Below are 27,786 nucleotides of genomic sequence, written 5' to 3'. Positions count from 1 at the left end.
GTATTTATCAAAATTTTAAAGAACTGAGCTTAAAATATTATGAGAGATAATACACGCCAAAGTACAGTCAACAGCAACTTGAACAAATGCTCAAAAGAAATTAGGCTAAGAAAGAAAAATTTTTTGTAATTGAATATGTAAAATACCTTACATTTTCAGAAAACAACATGCCTGAAATGCTTGATTTTATTCATGCAACAAACAAACCAGTCCAACAGATGTTAGATTTGAATTTAGGGAGAATTTTACAGAAAAGATGCTTGAATGCTTAGTGTTATCCAGTAAAATTGTTTCTGTGCTATACATAGGGAAGACCAATTGTCCAGCAATCAATACAGATGTGTATCTTCAAAACTGTTTGCCAAATTTCCAAACTGATTTTTATCCCATCAAGAACTATAGTCCATTTTGTGTGATATGGTTTATAAGAAAGGTTGGGTAGCAACAAATGCAGAACAGTTGGCAAACAGGATTAAATGAATACTAAAAAAGATTGATATGAATGATATGCCCTGGCCAAATGTCCCTGTTCTTCAACTTTTTGTAATTTACTGCCTAAGCAGTAAATTATAAAAATTTTTTTAATATTCTGCACAGTTATTGTTTTCATCGCTTTTTCATGTCATGTCATTAAAATAATCAGATTGTAAAAGAGAAAGGTGACATAGAAACAATTGTTCAAATTTTATCTCAAAATTTTTGCCCCATCCGTTAGTTCTGGTAGAATTTTGTTACAGAACAGATATTTTCAGTTTCTTAATCCTGAAAGAATTCTTCCAGCCAATCTTAAAAACTAGATCCACCATTTTCTAAGCTTTTCAGAGAATTAAAAATATTAGATCAGTTCAATTAATTGCACACAAGTCAGGACAATCTTGAACTAGGGGTAATTTTAATTACCATAAAATGAAAATTTAGTCAATAGTTTGATCAGTTTTCTTTTTTTGGAAATATGAATTAAAATAAAACTCTTATCAAATTCTCTAATGATAATTTAGATATTCTTTTACATGCAATTTTTCTCACATTACCATTTTTTTAAACTAATTATAAACAGAAATGTGGATATTTTTGCTATATCTATTTGTCAAACTCTAACCTTGATTTATCCCAATACATTAATGACTAACCTACCTTACAAAAAATAAAAACAGTTTACCAGTTCCAGATACTATCTTCTTTGTCAAATTTCCCTTGACTACTAAATTGTTGTTGATTAGCTCCTTCTCTTGCCCACTTCTGAATGCAAGGTAGATGAAGGATACAATAACAGTTAACACAGTTCCAAATCTGGTAAGAAAAAAAGAAACCTAGGTAAAAATCATAAAAACAGTTACTTACATTAAATGCTTTATCTACATACTTCCTTTAACTAGGAAAATCACATAAATGCAAAAATAAATGTATGAAGCATTTGATATTATAATATTGTCCTGATTGTAAAAACAGAATCTTAGATAGACACACAAATTTGCTAAATGAGTCGCTCAGTTCCTAATTTTCCTTCAAAGAAAATATAAATTTCCATTGTCCAGAAAATCATCTTCAAGTATGGCAAAAAAAAACATTCAATCATGTATCAAATACTCATCAAACACTCATCAAACATTCATCAAACTTATGATCAAATATTAATTTTTATTTGCCAGAAAGGCACTTTACGCAACAACAACGGGAAAGCTTTAGGACAGAATTCTCTGCAAATGTTTGTTGTGGAAAACCCTATTTCACGTTCTGATTTTTTTAATCGACTTTAAATTTCTATTTTTGAAGTTGCCTCCGCAACATGAGCTTTTTTTTAAAAACATGGCATCCAGTAGTCAAAGTTGTGTTGGAAAAAAACGAATGAAAAAAACCTGTTTAGTTTTAATTTAACTATTTCGATATTTTCATAAAAAAACTTTTTAAAAATAATAATATGTATCATTTTTACAAAGTTTATCTTGAATTTGAATAATAATGAAAATATTAATTTTCTACTTTATGTTATTATTTTTTTTTTGTAGAGCACCCTTTGTGTGGACAGATGCTCATGATAATTTTTAATTAGAGAAACATTAGTAATTGAACCATACAAGTGTTAACGTGGTTCTACAAAGAGAGGTGATGCCTGGACTAAAATTTCAGACAATTTAAATTCAATAGAAAATCCTAAATTCAGAGTAAATCAACATGCTGTTAGAGATACGTTCAATTTGCTGGAAAAATCTTTAAAAAAAAAATGTCAGACGAAGAAAAGTTAATTGGCATTAGTCCTCCTGATCTAACTGATACTGAAATTGGTATTCAAGAAATAATTGATAAAGCTAATGTTGTTGAAAATGATGATGCTGTAAAGAACAACATTGAAAAAGTTAAAGCAGAGGAAATAAGACATCAATGTTTGGAATCTTTTGCTGAAACAAGTCTTTGTATGATGGCAATTCAAAAAAACCAAAAGTATGAGGTAGAGGCTCAGATACAATATCATTTCTTATGCAACAATCCGAAACCAATGCACAGTTGAAAAAAGATAAATTGAAAATCTAGGTGTCTGCTTTAGAACTTCAAAGAAAACAAATGGAGAATCACTCTTTGTTAGTGACCCAACAATAAAGAATTTATTTTGCTATGATGGAACAGTTGCAGAAAGAGACTTTAATGCAGCATCAAAATCAGCAGCAACCAATGTTACTTTTAATACAAACACAACAACAGACTCAACTGTTTTCTGTGTTGATTGAAAAACTAAATAATTAGATAAGTATTTATGTATGTATGTATGTATGTATGTATGTATGTATGTATGTATGTATGTATGTATGTATGTATGTATGTATGTATGTATGTATGTATGTATGTATGTATGTATGTATGTATGTATGTATGTATGTATGTATGTATGTATGTATGTATGTTTGTATGTATGTAGACACACACACACACACACACACACACACACACACACACACACACACACACACACACACACACACACACACACACACACACACACACTAGGGTTATGATTTTTTTAACTTTTGTTGCAGTTTTATTTGGCCATAGTTTTAAAACCTGAGAAATTGATAGTTAACATTAAAATTTCATAGTAATATTGAATATAGTTTTAAAATGTTCCCCACCCACCCATAATTAAGTTATGCTGTAAAAATATTGTTGTTTTTATGACTATTATGGAAGTATTTGATTTTAAATTCGCTATAAAGCAAAAAACACACCTAAGTAAAAACTATTTTATGTGCTTGTGTAATATGTTGGTCTTAACTGAATTATTACACAAATACAGAAAATAGTTAATACTAATGCATTTTATGTTTTACTCATTTCTTTTGTCTTTACCCATTTCAATGTCTTTTTTAATTAATTTTATATTTATACAGTAAATTTTTAAAGAAAAGTATTTTTATTAAAATAATATTTAAACATAGAAAATTACTAACATATATTATCCATGCATTTTAGATTTTTCTAATATGTCAAATAAATATAGCAAAACTGTTGTTGACAAATATTCAAGAGTATGGACAAAAAATTTAGCTTCGTTTGAAAAACGTTTAACATCAAGAATTGGTCTAGCCTTTATTGAAAAACCATTGGATTCATTTAATAGAATGCTAAAAAAAACTTTTATTATTGGACATTACAACTACCTGGCATCAATTGAAAAAAGCAGAAAAGAAAGAGTAAAGTTAATTGCTGTCGAAATAAGTAAATTATGGAATAAACTCAACTTTCCAAGAATTTCTAAAAAATCAGTTGGAAGAAAAATTGAAAAGGTTATAGAAAAAAATGACAAGTATTTTAAAAAGCCTGGCAAAAAGGAAGAATGCTCTGTTTTTGGAGATCTTTTTGATATTACCAATATTAAGGGCAATGGCTTAGTCTGGAAGATAAAAAATTTTATAACATACAATTATTAAGTTCAGGAGAAGTTGGTCACAGTACTAACACACAAGTGTCATTACATCCTTCAAAAGTCAGAGTTTGTAATGCAAAAGATACAAATTCTACAAGCAAAGCAAATAATTGTCCAGCTAGCAGTTCAACTGCATCAGAAGAAAGTGGTTCAGATCTAGATTCACAAGACAATTATGAACCAGTGGAATTAAAAAAATCAAGAAAGAGAGTACATAATATAACAAAGTTAGCATCTAATTTTGTGATAACTGAATCTTTAAGTACAAATAAATCAGCTAGAATCTGTAAAAAGTTATTTGAAAAAGGTTTTGAAATAGAAACTCCAAGTCAGACAGGAATATGAAGATCAAATATAAGATAAGGGGAAAGCATGAAGAAATTTGTTGCTAAAGTGGTACAAGAAGAACAATTCTGCCTACATTTTGATGGAAAGAAAATAAACAAGACTGAATACCAAGCTGTGATACTTCAAAATGAGAAAAGGAAAATTAACTTAGAAATTGTTAAATGTGAAAGTGGAAAATCCAATGATATTTTTGAAGCTTTTAAAAAATTGCTAAATGATTTTGATGCATGGAAATGTATTTCAATGATTATATGTGACACAAAAGCAGTAAACACAGGAAGATTAAATGGTATAGTTGTAAAAATACAAAATGAAATGGAAAACAGAGGCTTTACTAAACCACAATAATTAGGATGTCAGCATCATATACTAGATCTCCTTTTAAAACACGTTTTGGATCATTTGGTAAATTGTAAATCAACAACTCCTGGTTTTGATTATAAATTTGTGAAGGACTTAACCAAAAATTATGAAAATCTTCAAACAAATTGTACATATAAAGCTGAGCCTAATCATTACATAAACTTGGGATGGCAAGATGACTTCAAATTTCTTTATGAGTTATGTGAAGCTTTTAGTTATTTCAAGAATCATAAAAAATTACCAAAAATTAATTGGCACAAGCTTCCTCCATTGCACAGTGCTAGATGGAACTTTAGAGCATCATATGTTCTTCTTGCCTATTTTCTTATACCAACATGGAGGTGTGAACTTGAAATTGCAGCAACTTTTATTGCAAATCAATGGAAAAAACTTGGGTTAAGCAAACAATTATTTGATGATAAATCATATGACTATATACTTGATGCATTGACTGAAATTAAGTGTACAGCTGCTTTAAAGTGCTTTATGAAACACTGGAGCAAAGAAGATAGTGTAGTTCATATTCCAAGAACAATCATCATTGCTGAACGAGGTGTTAAATTGATGGAAGATCTTCTTCAAAATTAAAAAAAATGGGAATATACAAATGTGAAATTTATTGGAAAGAATGACCTGTGAAGCGTTAAAATTAACTTGCTGAAAATAATTACTTTTATTGATCCACTTCAATGATATGTAGTTTGTAAATACTAAATATAATTTAAAATTAGTTTTATTTATTTTTGTGGCTGTTCATAAATGGGTTGGAAATAAGCTTTACGTGTCCTCATGTAATATTGACTCATTGCTTTATTGTAGGCTAACTGATCTGCCATTAACCCTGCAGCATTGTTCCTAAATGGTGACTGCAAATGGATTCTTAAAGGATAAGCAGGATCACCATATATGCAAAGTGGCTCACCATTTTGTGAAAAAGAAAACATGTTCAGCTTGTTTAGCTTTCCAGACTCAGCTAGTATTCCGCTGTTGTGTTTTCTATCTTCATAGGGTCCATCTAAAAAGACTATTAATCCATTTGGAGTAATAGCCGATTGAAATTTAATAGCATGTACCCTTTTATGACGATCATAAATTAATCGCTGATTTTCTTGTGGTTGACAAAATAGGCAAATGGTGCCATCAATAAATTCCCAACAGTTCAGTAATGGTGCTCCTTTGTTAGTAATAGTGTTGCTAAATATTGATAGCTGAGCAGGTGCTAACCAAGCTTGATTAAAACCTTTTAATAAATATCTAAAGTTGCCAAATATATATGACATTAAGTTTGTTGACATACATATTTGAGGTACAGGTCTTGCAAACCAGGGAATCATATCAGAATACCAACATGGATAAGAAAAATGTTTAAGAAACATACATTATGCTTCTATCCCATCAGTTTTTACACGGTTATAGCAGACAATATCTTCTTGTATTCTTAACACTTCTTGAAGTTTATAAATGTCATTTTTATAAAATTGAAATTCACTCAAGCATTCATCATCACAAAGATAATCAATTTCAAATCTATTTTAATTTTGATAAGGAAGATTTAGGTTATTACTGCAATTAATACTGTATATCATTGCAAAAGTGTCTTTGTCAATAATATTGGTGGAAAATGCTGCTATCGCAAGTTCTCTCGCTTGGCGAAATGTAACAACCATATTGTTTGTTTACTAATTTGAACACCATAGTATGCAGCAAAATGCATAAAATCATTATTTTTTACAAACTGGACAAAATCCAACAGTTATGCAAAAACCGTTGCAAAGCTCTCCTGTAGTTGTTGCATAAAGTGCCTACTTACAAAATTTAAAACTTTTAAAAATTTAATCAGATTTTATGGGTCTTCATGCTGTTTTCAAGTTAGAAGGAAGAACAGCTTATATATTTACAAAAAGATAAGTATTTCTAAAAGTGGTTTAGTTTGTAAAAAAAAAAGAACTTCTAATATTAGCAGACTTTTTTCTATTTGTATAACTTGAAGCAATACTTTAGCCAGCTAAAAAATTTTTTAAGACTTAATGTATAGTTTTTTCAAAAATTTCTCTAAACTAATTTATTTTTGACCGTTATGTAGAAAAAAAACTAGTTCTTTAAAGAATATTAAATACCATTTGGAGTAATATCTTTATTTTCAGACAAATATTTTTTTATCACTATTTAGCATACCTTCAAATAACTCTTAGAAACAAAAGTACTAACCAAAAAAATTATCACTTACAGCATCAAGCCTTTTGACATTGTCAATGCAAATTAAACAGGTTATTGCCCCAGTCTGAAGAATATCAATCAACAGTTGATTTCCTCTGGTTTCCATTTCTTAAAAATAAATGTTACAAATAAAAGTTCTTCAAATTTATTATTTTTTACATTTGAAATTTCTTTATTGAGAACCTTTAGGTACTTAATAAAGAAATGATGCCTCTGCAATAGACAAAAAGTATTTTAAAATATATTTTAGGCACAAATACTTCAAGATGTTTCATAGAACAATCTATGATCTTAAATTCTAATTATATTTCTCTACACTTTGGGACGTTTTGTTTTGAAACAAATGTAAAAAGGATATGATTATCAACTTATTAATAATAACCTTATAACAAAGGCTACCAAAAAATAAAACATTTTTACTAAAAATAGTAAAAATGTTTTACTTTTAGTTTAAATAAAACATTTTTACTATTTTTACTTTTCTAATATTTTTATAGAAGCAGTATGGTGCTGCGGCATAATCTTTTTTATGAAAGATCTTTGGGAAGAACTTCCCCAGATAAGTAAATTTCTGCAGATAGTATGTCCATTTTACTTACAATTAGCAGATATTAGGTCCATTTCAAAATAGTCCCTATTTTGAAATGGACCTAATATAGTGGTTTCTTTATGTTCCTGCTGAGTTACATCAAATTTATTAAACTAATCTAAATTAGGTTTTCTTTTCATTACTAGTATTTTTAACTTAATTTTTATTTAAATATTGCCACAATTTTACACAAAGTGGAAACAAAATTTGAAAAAAAAAATGTTTGAGTTTTTGTTTTTTTCCCCCCATTTTTATACTTAAAATAAAAAGTTAAAATTTGAAGAAAAAGTCTATTTCTAAGGTTTTACAAGTTCTGCCTTCAATAATTTGGGGAATTTTTAAACTGCCTATGTTTGGGTCTTTTCTTTATATAACTTTGTTAACTGATATAATCTAAATTATATAATAAGTTAATGATAAGAGCTTTCTTAAGAATTTAGAAAATATATACTTAAAAAGACTATTGCATATTTAAAATAAATTAATTTTTTATTTTAGATTCCAGCATAGAAGTTACTACCAATTTGTAATTTGATTATTATTTTTACAAAGCTATAGACTTGATTCTTAGGTGGTTTGTTTTAAACCATTTTAGCTATTAGTGCATCTGTATTAACACTTTTTGATTTTCAGCATTTCTCATTATTCCTAATACTTTTAGGATTGTTGTTATTCTTACACCTATTTTCTTGTTGATCTTTACATGTTTATTTTGATTTTTATATCATTACAACTAAACCTCCCAAGACATTTGCTTCATCTCTTTGTCTATAATATTTAAAACTTAGTGGGTTTCATTTCTAACCTTACAACAGTTAATTTCACTACAGAATGTTGCTAAGGTTTGACTATGTTGATTTGTTGTTCAAACTATACTGACTAAAAAGAAGTAATCTTTTTTGTTTTTATAAAAAATTTGTTTCTACTTGGTGTAACATTGCTTTTTGGCTACTTTAGAGAAACCTAATATTTTTTGCAACATTTCTGTACTAAAAAGAATTTTTTTAGTATAGGTTTTTTTCTCATAACTTTTAGCTGAAAATTTTGGTTGAGATAAGTTTTCTAATTCTATAAATTCTAATGCAAAGAATAAAAATCACACAATATCAAAAAAAGGTGGAATAAAGAGTAAAGATTCTTTTTTAAACTAAAAAGGTTTTTACACAATAAACATACCATCAGACATTTCTTGGTAGTGAAATAATGTTTTAGAGAAAATCTCTTTATCATGAATCTCTTCATCTTCAGAAGAACCTTCATCTACATTAACTGCCATATCAACCATTTTATGAAAAAAAAGATTATGGGTACCATAAGCAGTGGTATTTTTGTAACAAATACAGTTGCTACATCTGAACATACAGATAGGTCTGTAGAAGATGATCTAGATCTTTTGTTTAATCTACTACAAGATCCAGCTATTATTCCCCTGGTACTAAATTAAAATAAAAGTAAAGTAAATTACCTATTACGTTACAAAATTGTATAAACATAATATTATGATGAGAAGAAATTTTAAAAGCAAATGTTTTTTGTTGAATGAAGTTTTAAATGGCTGCCCTGCTTATAATGCAACGTCGCTGCAACGTAAAAACATTTACCTTCCGCAATAAAACGGAGATTATCGAATAGTATTTGGAGCTACGTAGCAGAACCATAGGTCTAAACCAAAGCCTAAAGCTGGGTGCTTACCTAGCACTCGTAAGTTATTTTGTATTAATAATTGCTAGCGACATCTTAGTTAATTTTTTTAATAAATTATAATCATTGGTAATTGTTCAGTTAATTAACGAAAAATAAACATTTCTTGTGCTTTCAGGAGTAGGTACAAACGGCGGGGCGGGGCGGATCAGCGGAGCGGATCATTCAAGTGACACGGCACTTTTAATAGTTAAATTTCTGCAAACGAATTCAACCTGAACAAACATATTGCTAAATATTTTTAAGATGACTTTTTAGTAAATGGCTGTGCCTGTTTTGATAGGTTGCATAAAGCACCTTAAAATAGAGGTTTTTGCAAATCTTATCGCCAAGAGCAATAATGAAGATAGAACAACTACACTCAACAATCCTAAGGCAGGCGAAGTTTATGTCATACAAGTGAATCATGGAAAAGGTTAGGCAGCAATATTTCAGTGCACTTGTATAGTATTTGTATTTTTTAAATATATTTGTATACTAAAATAGTATAATGTAGTAAATAGCATAGTTTTTGGATTATACTAGTAAAAATCAATTACGATGCCTAAAGTAAAGTTAGACTTTAAACACATTTAAAGAAGTTATACCTGTAATCTACAATGTAGACTGTAGCCTACATGTAGTCTACAAGACTGTATATAGCTTTGTTTCTTTTAATATGTTTAAAGTAAAATCTAACATTACTTAGGCATAGTTTATCCTTTACTTAAGGCTATGCTATAGTAAAGCAAGATATCTTATTAATAAGTATGAAAGGACTTCTAAATGTCATTTAATATTATATTGAATATTTTCAAGATGTCATTTAATATGCAATATTTTTTTGAAGCTAAAAATTGTCTTTCCTATTATAATTTATTTGAAGATTTATTTATTATTGTAAAATGGCTCCATAACAAACTTACATGCTTGTGTCTATTTTATATTGTGTCAGTGTAAGACATGCTATAGAAAATAATCTGCAGGTTTTTAAATGACCTTTTTTATACATGCTGTTTAAAAGTATCTGTGTTATGATTTTAAAATGTGAGCACCAATGTGCTTTCATTGTACTTGCCTAAAAACAATCATAAATTATAACAATATAGTAACTGCTATATTATTAAAAGTATTATTATAATTTAGTAGTAGTATATAAAATGTTTATTATAATTATAATTATAATTTATTAGTAGTATATATAATTTAGTAGTAGTATATAAAATATAATTTAGTAGTAGTATATAAAGTGAGTTTCTAATTCACTCGCTGTTAACACATAGCTATGTGTTAACAGCGAGTGAATTAGAAACTCACTTTGACAACTCACTTTTGATAATATAGGTATATATTAATAAAAAGAATAAAAAATTTAAACAAAAACTACTTAGAAGACTTAAGACCAAAAGTAATTTTTTTTTAAATTTTTTATACTTTTTATTAGTATTAAAAATTTTTGTTACTATTAAAACTCATTAAGTTAATTTTTTTAATGCTAAATATTTGTCTAATTTGTTCTTGAAACTGTTTACATTTGTTGACTTGTGGCAATGTTGGGGTGTTAGCCAGGAATATATTTTATGATAAACAGGAATATATCTATAATCCCGGTTCGAAGCCCTCATGTAATCCAAACTTCTAGCCCTAAAATGGGTGAGACATATTTTCAAAGTTATAACTTTTCAAAACTTTTTTATAAAATTAACCTTATAATTTTGCAATGAAAATAAAATTATAATATTTTTTCTTTTTTTGATAGAGAATTATCTCTAACTCAGATAAGACTAAATTTTTTTCGGGGAATCCTTATTGCAAAAATCTAGACCTTCCTATATTTATGAACAGTAATGTACTGAATGAGTCATCTACCCTTTGACTTCTAGGATCAAATCTTATTTCTGATCTTAACCATCTGCTAAGGTTGTATCTCTTTACCATGCTTGCTACTTTGTTACTCCTGATTCTATTCTTTATCTCTGTAAATCTCTATTAGTTATAGTACCAAAAAAACATAGAACTTACATCAATGAGGACCTCAAAGGTATTATTAATTAGTATGATTAGTCAACAAAAAGTTCAATAATATTGTTGGTTTAACAATAAACACAGATTAATTACTACCTAGGTAGCAATAAATTTGTGTTTATTGCTGATAATAAAGTTAGATTAAGGTATTAGTTAACTTTATTATCAATCTTAATTAATTAATATATTGTCAATATCATTATTCAATTTATTTTAGATATTATTACATATATGTTCAACATAAATATTATTTATTAATATGTTATCGTTCTAACTATATTATCAATCTAAATTTATTACTATATCAATCTTAATCGCTCCACTAATACATCAAACTTTGCCATGTTTAAATTGACTATTTGCTTGCTTAATCGTTTATCTTAAAATAAATAAGTTTTATGACAAATGCCCTGATGTTACTATGTAGCTTAACATGAGTGCAGTTTTTGCCCTCATGCTATGCACATTTTGTGACATAAGGGCAGATTCATAAGATGAGAACATTCTGTGTAACTTAATATTGTTATGCAGGCAAAATATTGTAACATGAGGGCAAAATTTGTAGCGCCAGAGCTAGGCAAATCATAAAATGAGGCCAACTAAGATTACTACTACTACTACTATACTACTACTACTACTACCATACTACTACTACTACTACCACTACTACTACCACTACCACTACCACTACCACTACTACTACTACTAAAAAAAAAAAAAGAGGCATTGAATTTTGGAAACTTTAAACCCATTGGGAATTCTACAGTATACTCGGTGCCATTTGGCTAATGATTAGGCTAGCTAACACCCTGAATATGTTCCATAAATTTTCTGTTTTGTTTATAAGGAATTTGTAGCTTGGTATAAACTTGGTTTGTTCTCACCTGTATTTTTTATTATTACCTCTGCATGTTTTGAACTTTGTTTGTTTGCTTATATTTTTGCTCTTTTTACTCAACAATTTTGCTTGTCCTTATTACTGTCACTTAATTTATATGATGTGAAGTTGTTCTCCATGTATAAAGCAATTCCAATAATTCCAGCAAATTCCACCTTTTTGCCTGCCATATCTATTTTTATTTTATACTGTGGAACCTACTAACTATACAATTGATGAGTTGTTAAATCATGTTCTTTTTAGTTCACACAAAAATTTAAATTCTCCTTATTTGTTACCAAGTAATGTTGCATGTAAATATTGTGGTTGTTTATTGTATATGCAATGTATATGTGTGTGTATATATAAATATATATTATTATTATTATTATTATTTTTTTTTAGATGATTGACGGGCAGATGGGTATAGGTGGAAGCAAAATGGGTCCAGTAAAATTCCTCGGGCTTTGCCACTTTACACAAAGATCCATTTTGCCACAGTTACACCAACAGGAATTTCAAATGATTTCCAGAAGTTTGTGTACTGTGATCTGAGTCGGACAGATCTTGTTGTTATCCATTACATCGGTAACCACAACCTTGCAGTTTTAGTTCCTCATGGTAAATATATCTTGCATTTTGATAATGGTTTTTTTTTTCTTTTAAAAGTTTTACGTAAGTTTACTACTAAATAAAACCTACTTTAAATAAAATCTTTTAATAATATATTTAATTAAAATTCATGTTGTGTAGCCCCCTCTCTTTTTCATTCCAAACTTTGCTTTGAGTTTTTTTTACACTGTCAAGTAACATTTTGTCTTTAAGCAATAAACATTCACTCTTGCCGATGACAACAGTAGGCGGATTACCTGATATAAATCGGCGGATCACGTTTTTTTTTGTAGAACAATCATTAAACTTTACAGAGTTTCACCAACTCTTCACATAAATAAGTGATAAAGCGTTAGAAGAAAAGTTAAATACAACTGAGAAAAGATGTAAATGCGAAGACTCGTAAATGATAAAGCGATAATAAGAAAAGTTAAAAACAACGATCAGAAAAGACACATACAAGATGACTCGTCCACTCTTCACATCAATAAATGATAAACCAAAAAGAATTAAGTTAAAAACAACAACTGAGAAAAGACGTAAACATGAAGACTCATCAACCTGCCATATAAATAAATGAAAAGATAACGCAACTGGAAAACAAGCAAAAACTATAAAAGCTCAAAAAAAAGTAAGAATCTAGGAAGTTGGAGTTTTTGTGAGAAGAAGAGATTTAAAGAGGATTTTAAGAGAAAAGAATTTTTAAGAGATTTAAAGAGGATTTTTTAGAAGAGAAAGAATTTTGTGATAAGAAGGGTATTTTGATGAATAAGCAGTTTAATAAGCAGTTGAATAAAAGAATTTCAAGTAAGATTTTGTTTTTAAGCAATAAACATTCACTCTGGCCGATGACAACAGTAGGCGGATCACCTGATATAAATCGGCGAATCACGTTTTTTTTTTGTAGAACAATCATTAAACTTTACAGAGTTTCATTTAAACAATCAAAATATTAGGCGAATCACTTAATATAAATTGGCGGATCACTTTGTTTTTTGGTAGAACTATCATTAAAACTTATAGAGTTAGACTTAAGCAATCAAAATATTAGGCGTATCACTTCATAAAGTTTGGCGGATCTCTTGATATAATTTGGCGGATCACCTTGTTTTTTTGTAAAACAATCGTTAAAATTGAAAGAGTTCGATTCAAATAATCAAAATATTAGGCGGATCTCTTGATATAAATTGGCGGATCACCTTGTTTTTTTGTGAAACAATCGTTAAAATTGAAGGAGTTCGATTCAAACAATAAAAATATTAGGCGGATCACTTGATATAAATTGGCGGATCACTTGATACAAATTGGCGGATCACGTTGTTTTTTGAGTTCATAAAATTTATAAAATATTATAAACTTATATACTTTTTTTTGTCGTTTAATAAAATTGTAATATGCAAATTCCTTCTAAATATTATATCGTTAGTGAATTTAAACTATATCTGAATCGTTTTTTTTAATGAAATATAACTCGCTTTAGTACCGTTTAAATGATCCGCCCCGCCGTTTGTACCGTTTAAATGATCCGCCCCGCTGATCCGCTCCGCCCCGCCGTTTGTACCTACTCTGCTTTCAGACGTAAACGGAAGAGATTTTATCATGAAATAAAGCAAATGAAGCATAACTTGACAATCCACCGTTCCTAGCTCGACGTCACGAAATAATTAAGAGTTGTTTTGATTTCAATTCTGCCATTATGGATGACAACTAAGTTACCCGAACTAATATACTTATTATTATATTCATAGTTTTTTCAAAAAATATACTATAAAATTTAATGTTTTTATTAACAAAGTTAGAAAATATAAATCTTAATCTGTTTTTTTTTTATTTATTGTTATTGTATTTTATTTATTTATTGTTATATATTTATTTTAAAATTTAAGTTAAATATATAAATATCCAAACATTGTTATAGAAAAAAAATATATAATATGGCCAACTTTTGTGCTGTATTTGTTCGAATTGCAATGAGCTTATGGAATCAATGCCTTTAAGCTTCAGAATAAATTTTGAAACAAAAGTGGTTGTAGTAATTGATTGCTTTGAAATATTCATAAATAAACCATCTAATCTATGCGCAAGAACAAAAACTTGATCACAGCACAAACATCACAATACTGTTAAATTCTTAATAGGTGTAAGCCCACAAGGTGTGAAAACATTTGTTTCTAAAGCTTAGGGAGGACACGTTAGCGATAAATACCTAACAGAGCATTGTTCAATTTTGAAAAACATCCTTCCTGGAGATTGTTGTTTTAGCAGATAGAAGCTTTAACATTGCTGATAGTGTTGGTTTTTATTGTGGGGAACTAAAGATTCCAGGATTTATGAAAGGAAAGTTACAACTAACTTGTTTAGAAACAACCCGGAAAATTGCCTCTGGGTACACGTTGAGAGGGTTATTGGATTGTTATGCAACAAGTATAAAGTTCTACAAAGTATTATGCCATTAGATTACTTATATACTAAATATTCTGGATTATGGTTAATAGAGAAAATTGTTATTGTTTGTTCTTCTTTGATAAATATATGTTATTCAATTATTCCTGTGAAATAGTTTTTTTTAAAATTTAACAGGATTGAATAATTAGTGAAACTAAAATTTGCAACAAAAAATAAACAGAATAAAATATTTTTATTAAAAAACTACATTTTTATTTCAATTTTATGTAATAATCGTGATCAATAAAAACTTTGTTTTCTTTTTTAAAGTAGTTGTGTTCTTTTAGTATGAATTTATTTTTATCCCATATTTCTTTCATAAAATGATTTCTATGGCTGTAAAATTTGTCAATTAGTTCAGGTAAAATACATTCTTCAAAAAATTGTTTACATTTTATTATATTTCTGTCCATAAATTCCAAATATTCGCTTTATGTTGACATAGCCGATCTATTTGTTTACGTTTGTTTGTCCTCCATGATGGCGGTATAGTTTAGTTCCCTATAATTAGAATAAATTAATGACGAGGTAGAAACGATGGAAAGCATCGCATAATTAATTTAAGATCAATAAAATTTGAGTAAATCAATTGCGGCGGTAAATACCGCTGTTGCGTTAAAAAAGTTAGTCATAAAAAAAGTTTATTAAATGTGAAATCTGCGCATGCGCAAAATCATTAAAACTTTTTTAACGCCTTACGGTGTTGCGTTAAAAAAGTCGTTAAAAAAGTTAATAACAGTTTTGCGCATGCGTTACGCATGCGCAGTATGGTCAAAGGAGTGTTCGTTAGGGAATGACATTAGACGTTAAAAAAGTTGCATTGTTTCATTAGGGTATGTAAAATAATAAAAATTAGTGTATACTTTGTATTAAAAATGGCTGTCCATGTTTACTCAGTTGATGAAATTATTTTATACTTTATGTTAAAAATGGCTGTCCATGTTTACTCAGTTGCTGAATTTATAAGCTTTACTACTGATATATGGACCAGTAGTTCAAATGAAAGCTTCATGAGCCTGACAGGTCACTGTTTAGACAATACATTTAATCAGAAAACTGTTGTACTTAGAGTAGTTCCATTTCCTGAGAGGCATACAGCAGCAAATATTGCTGAATAGATTGAAGATATTATGGCTGAATTTAAAATATCACCTTCAAAAATTCATTTAATAGCTAGAGATAATGGTACAAATATTGTTAAGGCTATTATTAAGATAGCCCATATAAATAGTATGGCTTGTTTTTACACACACTGCAACTAGTAATTAATGAGTGTATTTTTGAACAAACAGTTGTCAAGAATGTCATTGAAAACTGGCATTCAATTGTTGGGCATTTTAGCCATTCTCCCCAAGCCTGCCCCTAAACTTAAAGCTCTTCAAGAAGCAAACAATGTTCATAAGCACAAAGTTATTCAAAATGTTCCAACAAGGTGGAATAGTACCTGTCATATGTTAGAACAAATTTTAGAACAAAGGAAACCTCTAACCATATATGCACTTGAAAATGGTAAGCTTCCTTTATTAAATGCAAACAAATGGATGATTATTGGACAGTTTTGTGTTTTGCTAAAAGATTTCCACAAAACAAGAGTTTGCTTGAGTGAAAGAAATTCTATTGTCTCAGATATTATACCACAGATACAGTTTTTGAAACATTTCATTAATAAAGCTTTAATTGATGACAACTAATTCAATGGAGAATAGTTTCAAACAATATACTGATAACTATAACATCATCTTGTCAATATTTCTTGATCCCAGATTCAAATTATAAATGTTCAAAAATGAAAGCACCTTTTCAGCTGCTAAAACAAGTACTGAGAACATAACCATTCAACTTATTAAAACCCATGAAAATATAAAAAACATCAGTTACTGAAAATGATCCGTCTGCAGCTTGTGATATTGAAAATATTGACTCAGAATATAAAAATAATGGTGTAGTACTAAATGAATAGAAAGATATAGTAGAAATGGGTTTTGACAATTGCTTCGAAGAACTTGTAGGATTTAATTCTAAATAAATCGGTCAACCACAAACTTTAATTTCAAATGAAACTTTATTAAACAAAATTCAACATTACTCAAATGAAGACTTTATTGACAAAGAAAGCAATCTTTTGTTGTGGTGGAAATCACAGAAAACCAAAATGCGACTATTAGCAAAGCTTGCTTTAAAGTATTTAAGCTGCCCATTGTCTTCTGTGGAGAGTGAAAGACTTTTTAGTATAGGTGGAAATGTATATACTGCAAAGAGATATAGCTTAACAGGAGCTCATGGTGAAATGTTAATATTTCTGAGAATATAATATGAGAATTTAAAAATATTTGATTTTGTATATATTACTATAATTAGTATAGTATAATTCTTTTAGAAGTGAGTATCTATGTTCTATTTTTTCATGAAATATAATTTATTTAGGAGTTTAAAAGCTTTGATACTATGAGGAGGTCAAATGAAAAAGAAAATGTCATGAAAATTGTATAACTTTGTAGAATTAGAATTACAGGGAAAAAAAATTTGGAAAAAATAATTGAAACTCTCTTTGAGAGCTTTTACTCAAAAATAAAAAAAGAATGCCTCCCAATGCCTTAATCAAAATTTCAAAGCATATTCTGTTGTGGATTTGAGGGTTGCACAAATTAAAGAGTATCGTTAGCCAGGGTAACTTTGGTCAGTTTTGGGAGTTTTTCTTAAACATCTCTGAATCTTATTAATTTTTTACAGTTTTCTCTTGTGGTAATAACATTATAGGTCTTGGCTATAGGCCTCTATATTTATTTTTTTAATTTTTTTATTACAAATACTTATTTTTAAATGCCGAAAAGTGACCAATGTTACCCCAGGTTTTTATCATGTTTGATCAATAATACCCCTGCTATGGGGTAACATTGGTCACTTTTTGGAGTTTTAAAAAATCATCAGTCCTTAAACACTTAGAGAAACATGAAAAGAACATTTAAATGGACAAAATATTTTGCAACTAGCTCCCTGTTATTGTGCAAAAGTCATTAAAAGTCATTTTCTAGTAGGTCATTATCGTCATCTGAGGATGATGAAACTTGTTCAACTCTTGCCCTTTTCTTGTTATTCTTGGTGTTATTGTTATTCTTTGATGTGGTAGGAGTTGTGTTATTCACTAGATCTTGCGGTGTTATCCCTTTGCCAGGTGTGATCTTTTTCCCTCTGGTGCGATTTGTTTTCCCATCCTGTCCACAATGTTTCACTAATAGACCTTCTATATCTTCATTGAATGCTTCCTTAACAGTACTACCGGTACCTCCTCCAATGTCTTTGTTAACCTGTGGCAAACGCTTCATGACCATTTCTTTATCGAAGGGAAATATTCCACATTTTTTGGTATTGATTCTTTGATGCGCGTTTCTATCTTTAGCGGACGGAAAACAGCAACGTCCAGCGGTTGAAGCAAATGGGAAGCGTATATTCCGAACTGTCGACTAGCCTTTCTCACGCTTATTCTCCCAGTTAAACATTCTTTTATAGCATTGGACAACGTTTCTTGACTGTATGAAGTTGCATACGCTCTTGAACCACGCTTTCGCTTATATTTCCTCGGCATTTTCACCGGCTAAGAATTCAAATGGTTCAATAAATGTATCAGAAGTGTCAAAAAATGCCAAAATAAACTCAATGTAGTCTACGAAGTAACTGTGCTATATTCACAAAAACTGTTGATATACCAAAATTGTTGATATAATAGTCGATATATATTGTTGGTATCTCTAAGAAAATTAAAACATGTTATCTTTGTTAAATTTTAGGAATTAAAAAAAAAAATCAACAATTGACCCCGGTCAACAAAGTCACCCCGGCGACCAAAGTTACCCCGGTTGACGGTACCATTTTGAATTTTTTTTTAATGGGAAAACTTTTAACGCCGTTGTTGCGTTAAAAAAGTTTGTCGTTAAAAAAGTTTATTAAATGTGAAATCTGCGCATGCGCAAAATCGTTAAAACTTTTTTAACGCCTTACGCACTGATCTCTATAATAGCTGGATAGCGCAACTCCGAGCAAAACTTTATATTTTTTGACGCCAAAATCGCCATATTGGAAAGCCCCAAAAATTTTAATCCCGTAAGCTTTAAGTTCTGTTTTTCGGCTTATCGCTTTATCGCACATATCAGATTTCATTGTTCTGGGGCTTTCCAATATGGCGATTTTGGCGTCAATTTTGATATTAGAGTTGCGCTATCCAGTTATTATAGAGATCAGTGGCCTTACGGCGTTAAAAAAGTTTGCCCGTTAAAAAAGTATTCAAAATGGTACCGTCAACCGGAGTAACTTAAGTCGCCGGGGTGACTTTGTTGACCGGGGTCAATTGTTGATTTTTTTTTTAAATTCCTAAAACTTAACAAAGATAACATGTTTTAATTTTCTTAGAGATACCAACAATATATATCGACTATTATATCAACAATTTTGGTATATCAACAGTTTTTGTGAATATAGCACAGCTACTTCGTAGACTACATTGAGTTTATTTTGGCATTTTTTGACACTTCTGATACATTTATTGAACCATTTGAATTCTTAGCCGGTGAAAATGCCGAGGAAATATAAGCGAAAGCGTGGTTCAAGAGCGTATGCAACTTCATACAGTCAAGAAACGTTGTCCAATGCTATAAAAGAATGTTTAACTGGGAGAATAAGCGTGAGAAAGGCTAGTCGACAGTTCGGAATATACGCTTCCCATTTGCTTCAACCGCTGGACGTTGCTGTTTTCCGTCCGCTAAAGATAGAAACGCGCATCAAAGAATCAATACCAAAAAATGTGGAATATTTCCCTTCGATAAAGAAATGGTCATGAAGCGTTTGCCACAGGTTAACAAAGACATTGGAGGAGGTACCGGTAGTACTGTTAAGGAAGCATTCAATGAAGATATAGAAGGTCTATTAGTGAAACATTGTGGACAGGATGGGAAAACAAATCGCACCAGAGGGAAAAAGATCACACCTGGCAAAGGGATAACACCGCAAGATCTAGTGAATAACACAACTCCTACCACATCAAAGAATAACAATAACACCAAGAATAACAAGAAAAGGGCAAGAGTTGAACAAGTTTCATCATCCTCAGATGACGATAATGACCTACTAGAAAATGACTTTTAATGACTTTTGCACAATAACAGGGAGCTAGTTGCAAAATATTTTGTCCATTTAAATGTTCTTTTCATGTTTCTCTAAGTGTTTAAGGACTGATGATTTTTTAAAACTCCAAAAAGTGACCAATGTTACCCCATAGCAGGGGTATTATTGATCAAACATGATAAAAACCTGGGGTAACATTGGTCACTTTTCGGCGTTTAAAAATAAGTATTTGTAATAAAAAAATTAAAAAAATAAATATAGAGGCCTATAGCCAAGACCTATAATGTTATTACCACAAGAGAAAACTGTAAAAAATTAATAAGATTCAGAGATGTTTAAGAAAAACTCCCAAAACTGACCAAAGTTACCCTGGCTAACGATACTCTTTAATTTGTGCAACCCTCAAATCCACAACAGAATATGCTTTGAAATTTTGATTAAGGCATTGGGAGGCATTCTTTTTTTATTTTTGAGTAAAAGCTCTCAAAGAGAGTTTCAATTATTTTTTCCAAATTTTTTTTCCCTGTAATTCTAATTCTACAAAGTTATACAATTTTCATGACATTTTCTTTTTCATTTGACCTCCTCATAGTATCAAAGCTTTTAAACTCCTAAATAAATTATATTTCATGAAAAAATAGAACATAGATACTCACTTCTAAAAGAATTATACTATACTAATTATAGTAATATATACAAAATCAAATATTTTTAAATTCTCATATTATATTCTCAGAAATATTAACATTTCACCATGAGCTCCTGTTAAGCTATATCTCTTTGCAGTATATACATTTCCACCTATACTAAAAAGTCTTTCACTCTCCACAGAAGACAATGGGCAGCTTAAATACTTTAAAGCAAGCTTTGCTAATAGTCGCATTTTGGTTTTCTGTGATTTCCACCACAACAAAAGATTGCTTTCTTTGTCAATAAAGTCTTCATTTGAGTAATGTTGAATTTTGTTTAATAAAGTTTCATTTGAAATTAAAGTTTGTGGTTGACCGATTTATTTAGAATTAAATCCTACAAGTTCTTCGAAGCAATTGTCAAAACCCATTTCTACTATATCTTTCTATTCATTTAGTACTACACCATTATTTTTATATTCTGAGTCAATATTTTCAATATCACAAGCTGCAGACGGATCATTTTCAGTAACTGATGTTTTTTATATTTTCATGGGTTTTAATAAGTTGAATGGTTATGTTCTCAGTACTTGTTTTAGCAGCTGAAAAGGTGCTTTCATTTTTGAACATTTATAATTTGAATCTGGGATCAAGAAATATTGACAAGATGATGTTATAGTTATCAGTATATTGTTTGAAACTATTCTCCATTGAATTAGTTGTCATCAATTAAAGCTTTATTAATGAAATGTTTCAAAAACTGTATCTGTGGTATAATATCTGAGACAATAGAATTTCTTTCACTCAAGCAAACTCTTGTTTTGTGGAAATCTTTTAGCAAAACACAAAACTGTCCAATAATCATCCATTTGTTTGCATTTAATAAAGGAAGCTTACCATTTTCAAGTGCATATATGGTTAGAGGTTTCCTTTGTTCTAAAATTTGTTCTAACATATGACAGGTACTATTCCACCTTGTTGGAACATTTTGAATAACTTTGTGCTTATGAACATTGTTTGCTTCTTGAAGAGCTTTAAGTTTAGGGGCAGGCTTGGGGAGAATGGCTAAAATGCCCAACAATTGAATGCCAGTTTTCAATGACATTCTTGACAACTGTTTGTTCAAAAATACACTCATTAATTACTAGTTGCAGTGTGTGTAAAAACAAGCCATACTATTTATATGGGCTATCTTAATAATAGCCTTAACAATATTTGTACCATTATCTCTAGCTATTAAATGAATTTTTGAAGGTGATATTTTAAATTCAGCCATAATATCTTCAATCTATTCAGCAATATTTGCTGCTGTATGCCTCTCAGGAAATGGAACTACTCTAAGTACAACAGTTTTCTGATTAAATGTATTGTCTAAACAGTGACCTGTCAGGCTCATGAAGCTTTCATTTGAACTACTGGTCCATATATCAGTAGTAAAGCTTATAAATTCAGCAACTGAGTAAACATGGACAGCCATTTTTAACATAAAGTATAAAATAATTTCATCAACTGAGTAAACATGGACAGCCATTTTTAATACAAAGTATACACTAATTTTTATTATTTTACATACCCTAATGAAACAATGCAACTTTTTTAACGTCTAATGTCATTCCCTAACGAACACTCCTTTGACCATACTGCGCATGCGTAACGCATGCGCAAAACTGTTATTAACTTTTTTAACGACTAACTTTTTTAACGCAACAACGGGCTAATTATTTAACGTAACAACGCACAGTGGGCCAGAAGGTGGACAAAATGGGAAAAATTTTAGTTGTCTAATCTTGAAAACTTATTTATTTTAGTATCTATATATATTTGGAGAAATTTATTGATAACTTATTTATATTAAATCCCTTAGTTACCAGGACTCTAAGCATTTGAATATTGAAATTAAAAAAAAAAAAAATAATTTTAAATAAGTAATTAACGATGATATCAACGTTGTGGTAAATTTCAATTACATCTACGTTTTTGAAAAAAAAAATTAGTACATGTTATTCTAGAGTATATAGAGATAAGAAAAACCAAATGTGTGAAATAAATTTGTCATAGCATGTTATCTCAGTTATACTTTGAAAACACAATGTAACAAAAAAAAAAAAAATTTCTGTTTATCAAAGTTTTTTGATGTTTCTTAATTAATTTGAGTATGCTGAGTCTGAATATGACATTGGATTTTTTATTGCATCAATCGTTTGGTCGTAAAAAAAAAAAAAATCAATTAAACATATAATTAATATAAATCGTTTTGCAATCATGTTACATTATATTGTATTGTAACAGTCTCTCACAATCTCAAAAAACACTAAAAGTGAACAGTAGAACGAGGTTTTCTTTTATGAAGTTTCTCGTCATCGCGTATCAAACACCAGATGTAGTCACCCATCATAGCTGCATCCCATCTGCCCTGGTATCTTTTCTCCATTGCAAGAATATCCTGATGGAAACGTTCCCCGTGCTCTTCACTCACATCACCCAATTTTGGTCTGAAAAATTCCAAGTGTGAATGCAGGTAATGCAGCTTTATTGACATTCTGCATTTCATATCTGCGTACCGTACAATTAAGTTTTCCACTATCTCTTTGTAGTTATCACTCTTATTGTTGCCTAAAAAGCTATGAACAACATGTCTAAATGCAGTCCATGCTTCTTTTTCAACAGCAGACATTTTGTCCTCAAGCTCCTTACATGCCAACATAACTTTAATCTGTGGACCAACGAATATACCTGCTGAAATTTTTGCATCTGACACCTTTGGAAACATCTGCCGAATATGCTGGAATGCTGCACTATCTGGGTTTAATGCTTTGACAAATTGTTTGATAAGACCAAGTTTAATGTGAAGGGGTGGTAGTAAGATCTTTTCAACAGGTATCAGAGATTGATTAATAACATTGTGCGAACCAGGCTGTAAATGTTCTCTCACTGGCCACTCACGTCTTGTGAAGTGCTGGTTTGCAGCCCTGCTATCCCATAAACAAAGAAAACACGAGTACTTTGTGTATCCTCCTTGCAGACCGAGAAGAAATGCTAGCATCTTAAAGTCTCCACATACATCCCACTTGTAACTGTCGTAGTTGATTTTCTCAAGCAACAACTTCACGTTCTTATAGTCTTCCTTTAGATGAACGGAATGAGCTACTGGAATCGAAGGAAATCGGTTTCCGTTATGGAGCAAAACTGCCTTTAGACTTCTTGTTGAGCTGTCAATGAATAATCTCCACTCTTCAGGATTGTGAACAATGCCAATGTCATTGAAAAGACCACGAACGTCATGACAATAGCACAGTGATTCTGATACTACATAAAAGTATGCGAATGTTTCATGTCTTTTCGGTATTTCGAGGTTCTGCAGCTTGGATCTAATAAATTCCATTCTTTCAAACGTGATGTCAGAAGTTCTGCATTTGATTTAGTGAGACCTAAATCTCGTACTAAGTCATCAAGTTCTTGTTGGATAGGGAAATGAGGTGAATCATTCGGTTCCCTGAAATCACAGTCATCATTGAGTTCATCCGGTGAGTCTACTTCAGAATGATATGCAGCTGCTTCTTCGGATTGAGGTGGAGTAGGAACAGGCAATTCATCACTGTGTGGAACTGGTCCAATAGAAGATGGTGTACTTGGATAAACTAGAGTCAGCCTATCTTTCGGTTTTTTATACTTTGAAATGTCAACAATGCAGAAAAAGCAGTCATCATGATGGTTCGTCGGTTCTCTCCATATTCTCGGAATCGCAAAGGGCATTGACTTTCGGATTCCACGCAGCCATCCTTCCAGAGTTGATCTGCAGCTACCACAACTGTAGTGTGGTGCCCACGATTTGTCCTGATCTCCCATAGCCATGCCAAAATAAGCATGATATGCAGTAAAGAATTTTGTACCACTGACAATCTTATGTTTAGCTTGTGTTGGACTAATATAGTAACCACAAACATAACAGAATGAGTCAGGACAAAGCTTGCAGGATCTACTAGACATATTCACCACTTCATGTAACAGTTGTAATTAGTTAAACTGAAAATAAACACACGAATATAGTTAAAATCAGCATATATATATAATGTTTTAATTGCATTACACATATACGAAAACTCCGAAATATACTTTATGCTTTTTCTCAGGAAATCTTGATGATAGAGAAAAACCAATGGTACCACTGAAATCAGCATACAAAAATTATGTAAGAAACATTAAAAAATTAACATAAACAAAAATGTTGTTACATGGTGAAATCACAGATTAAAAAAAAAAATTCCTTAAGAAATTTGTTTTTTGCCGCACTATAACTAATAATTACCACAATTTGCCATGTGCTTTAAAGCGTGAAGAATCATTATTTATTACTTGTCTAGTACCAAAGTGAATTCTGGCCCACTGTGCAACGGTCGTTTGTTAGAGGAAAGTTATTATACGCATGCGCAGTAGAGTTATAAATAATTTAAAATTTTAAAAATGGCTACGGATGCAAAACTGAATCGAGTGTAGGGGAGAAATTGAATTATAAAAAAACCCGTATCCGCGTCCCGCATTGCGCATAAATCTGTGATAATTTTACATAAGTTATTTTTGTAAACAACATGCGTAATTTATTCAATGATATATTAAGATTAATTTTATTCTTATTATATCATTTATTTAAAATATTTTTCAAAATATAGCCTAAACCATAATAGTTTTTTAATTATAAAAAATATCCACATTTCATATTGGATATTTTATTGAGGAGATTTTTTAGAATTAAAAAAAAAAAATGCAAAAAAACTTTTTTCCTCTATTTTTTTGTAGAATTTTTTTTTATAAGAGATTATTTTTTCTTTAGGCAAAAGTTTTGTTTATTTGTTTGTTAGAAGGGGCGGATAGGGGGGAGATAGGGGCGAACGTAATACCGTGGATACTCTACTTTTTGTAAATCTATAGAAGAGAGTGGTCTAAAACGGGCCTCTCGGTTGAGACAGGCCCCCACCTCATCTAATCTTATGCTTAGCCAAATATTATTAAAATTTAACATTAGTATGTTGTTCAGCTAACCATAAGAAAACTATCCCCGGAAAGAAAAAAGCCCTGTTTCACCCTCACTTTTAAAATCTTTTTTAACCCATTCTTTTATAAGCAATATTGAAAATACTGTCTTTAACAAAATGTTGATCAGATATTATAAAAAGGTAACAATTAGAGGAGTACCGGATATGATATCCGACCGGATAATCCGGTCAAAATGCCGAATATTTGTATATCATATATTTGGCCGGATAAATCACTATAATATCCAACCGGATTTATCATATATCTTAGATAATCTCTCATCCCACCTGTACACATATTGTTATGCTGTAGTAGTTTCTATCACTCAGTTACAGAAGAGATTTGAGCACATTCTGTCTCAATTGAGTTTACTTCGAGTGTCAAAATTCTAATATGGTTAAGGAACAGATGATTATTTATTACTAAAGTATAAGTAACTGTCAGTTCTTGATTAAAACTCGGGTTTTATACATTTATTAAATAAGGAACCCATTTTAGGCTAACACTAGGGTGAAATGGGCCCCTGGCATCTCTCTTTTTATCGGTTGCTTTTTAACGTAAGGCATAAATGCATCTTTAATTTTCAGATAACAAATTGTAGAGCATAAATTGAATATCCTTTAAAAAATTTGTTTTTAGGTTTGTTTGTACGAGGCTAGTTGATTGTATCATTTTTTGAAAAGGGGGATATTTTAGACCACTCTCCCCAAATATTTAACAAATCACGTTGTTTAAAAACTGAAACAAATTAGGCCTATTAAACAGGCTATTTAAAAATGATATGATATTTTATTAAATTTGTTAAGTTATTGTCTGATTTAAAACTTAAAAAACAACTAGAATTAGACAGGTTCGTACCGAGCCAACTTAGCGCTTCGGGAAAGCAAGAAAAATTGTGCTCCCTTCCTCTTAAAAAAATTAAATGTTATTGTCTTTAACTCTGACATAACTTTTATTTAAAGAGAAGGGGGCGCAATTTATCTCATTTACAGAACAAAAGAGCGCTCTTTTGTTCACTAAATGAGCTTTTATTAATTAGAGTTTATATAAGGAGGCGCATTTTTAGCACAAGTTAAGATTAAAAAAAAAAGATTTCCCTTAAAATTTCCTTTATTTTTTTCTTAATTATAATTAATTCACGCCCTTAGCACGGCCCTGTAATTAGAATAGAATGGAACTAGATTTTTCATGTCATTTAATGTTTTTAAAACGATTTGTGGCTATGAAAATAGCCGTTTTTTAAACTTGATAGGGTTGTATCATTGACATTGGAAAGTATCACTGAACCCGCATCTTTGATTGAAATGTGGGCACACTCGCAATGATACCATTGTGGCCATTTTGTGCATTGCACCCAATCGTTCTTTTTAGAGGATGTGTTCTTGCAAATCTGTAATAATAAAATATTAAAGGTCATCCTTGTAATCACTACTACAATATCTATTACTCCATCAATTTCTCAAATTTCATAGACAGCTATAATTTAGATATAACTGTAAACAACTCAAAGAAACAAGGAAACATATGTTTATAAGGATAGGACCTAAAATGTAACAACGGTATATATTTATTTTTCGCCAACCAAATCGCATTTAATTCAAAGTGGACGAACAAAATAGTAAAGGAACAGGTTATTCCCTAATACAATATTGGAATAAAAATTTCAGCTTATTATTATGTTAAAATAAAATAAACACTTGCCCTGCAAATATCGTACAGACGTTCAAAACCACTTTCAAGGTTCTTTAAACACCTACCGTATAAAGTATCGTATATATATTTACGAAATTGTACTTCATTAAATGGATCATTGATATTTTTTTCTGAAAACACAATTTTAAAGAAAGTTAAATAAAATAGAAAATAAAAAAGTCGTGTAATGATGCATTTTTAAATAGTCGCAGACAAATTATAAGTTATGCAAACTATAATTAATAAT

General features: G+C 30.1%; 2 protein-coding genes and 1 pseudogene across 10 annotated transcripts in view; 1 reads left to right on the top strand and 2 right to left on the bottom strand.

Moving 5' to 3' along the window:
* Window positions 1–9,340, bottom strand: part of LOC145189367 (NF-X1-type zinc finger protein NFXL1-like) — a 30,132-nt gene extending 20,792 nt beyond the window's left edge. For 5 of the 8 annotated variants that reach the window (XR_016450216.1, XR_016450217.1, XR_016450214.1 and 2 more), the window contains exons 1-3: window positions 8,610–9,030; window positions 6,855–6,952; window positions 1,160–1,290 (exon numbers count right to left, since the gene is read on the bottom strand). Coding sequence is in view for 3 of the 8 variants with exons in the window: in XM_090080290.1 (XP_089936416.1) it covers window positions 1,160–1,290; window positions 6,855–6,952; window positions 8,610–8,793 (413 nt within the window). In the remaining 5 variants the exon portion in view is untranslated. The other 3 variants (XR_016450215.1, XR_016450218.1, XM_090080291.1) reach the window with 3 other exon arrangements.
* Window positions 1–25,059, bottom strand: part of LOC149892084 (uncharacterized) — a 176,521-nt gene extending 151,462 nt beyond the window's left edge. Inside the window, exon 1 of the mRNA XM_090080299.1 lies at window positions 22,894–25,059. Within this exon, the coding sequence (XP_089936425.1) occupies window positions 23,128–24,198 (1,071 nt within the window). The 5' untranslated portion in view covers window positions 24,199–25,059 and the 3' untranslated portion in view covers window positions 22,894–23,127. The remainder of the gene's footprint in view (window positions 1–22,893) is intronic.
* LOC149892085 (uncharacterized) lies at window positions 9,282–13,501 on the top strand (annotated as a pseudogene). Its single transcript, XR_016450222.1, has 3 exons — window positions 9,282–9,549; window positions 12,421–12,636; window positions 13,454–13,501. The product of XR_016450222.1 is annotated as an uncharacterized LOC149892085 (transcript).
* Window positions 25,060–27,786: the final 2,727 nt, after the last annotated feature.

Source organism: Hydra viridissima, unplaced genomic scaffold, assembly GCF_058129835.1.
Source record: "Hydra viridissima isolate aposymbiotic clone 2 unplaced genomic scaffold, HvirCarnegie_v1 scaffold_2, whole genome shotgun sequence".
In the NCBI taxonomy this organism is placed as follows: domain Eukaryota; kingdom Metazoa; phylum Cnidaria; class Hydrozoa; order Anthoathecata; family Hydridae; genus Hydra; species Hydra viridissima.
The sequence above is the reverse complement of the archived record's forward strand: the minus strand, read 5'-3'. Positions and strand labels throughout refer to the sequence as shown.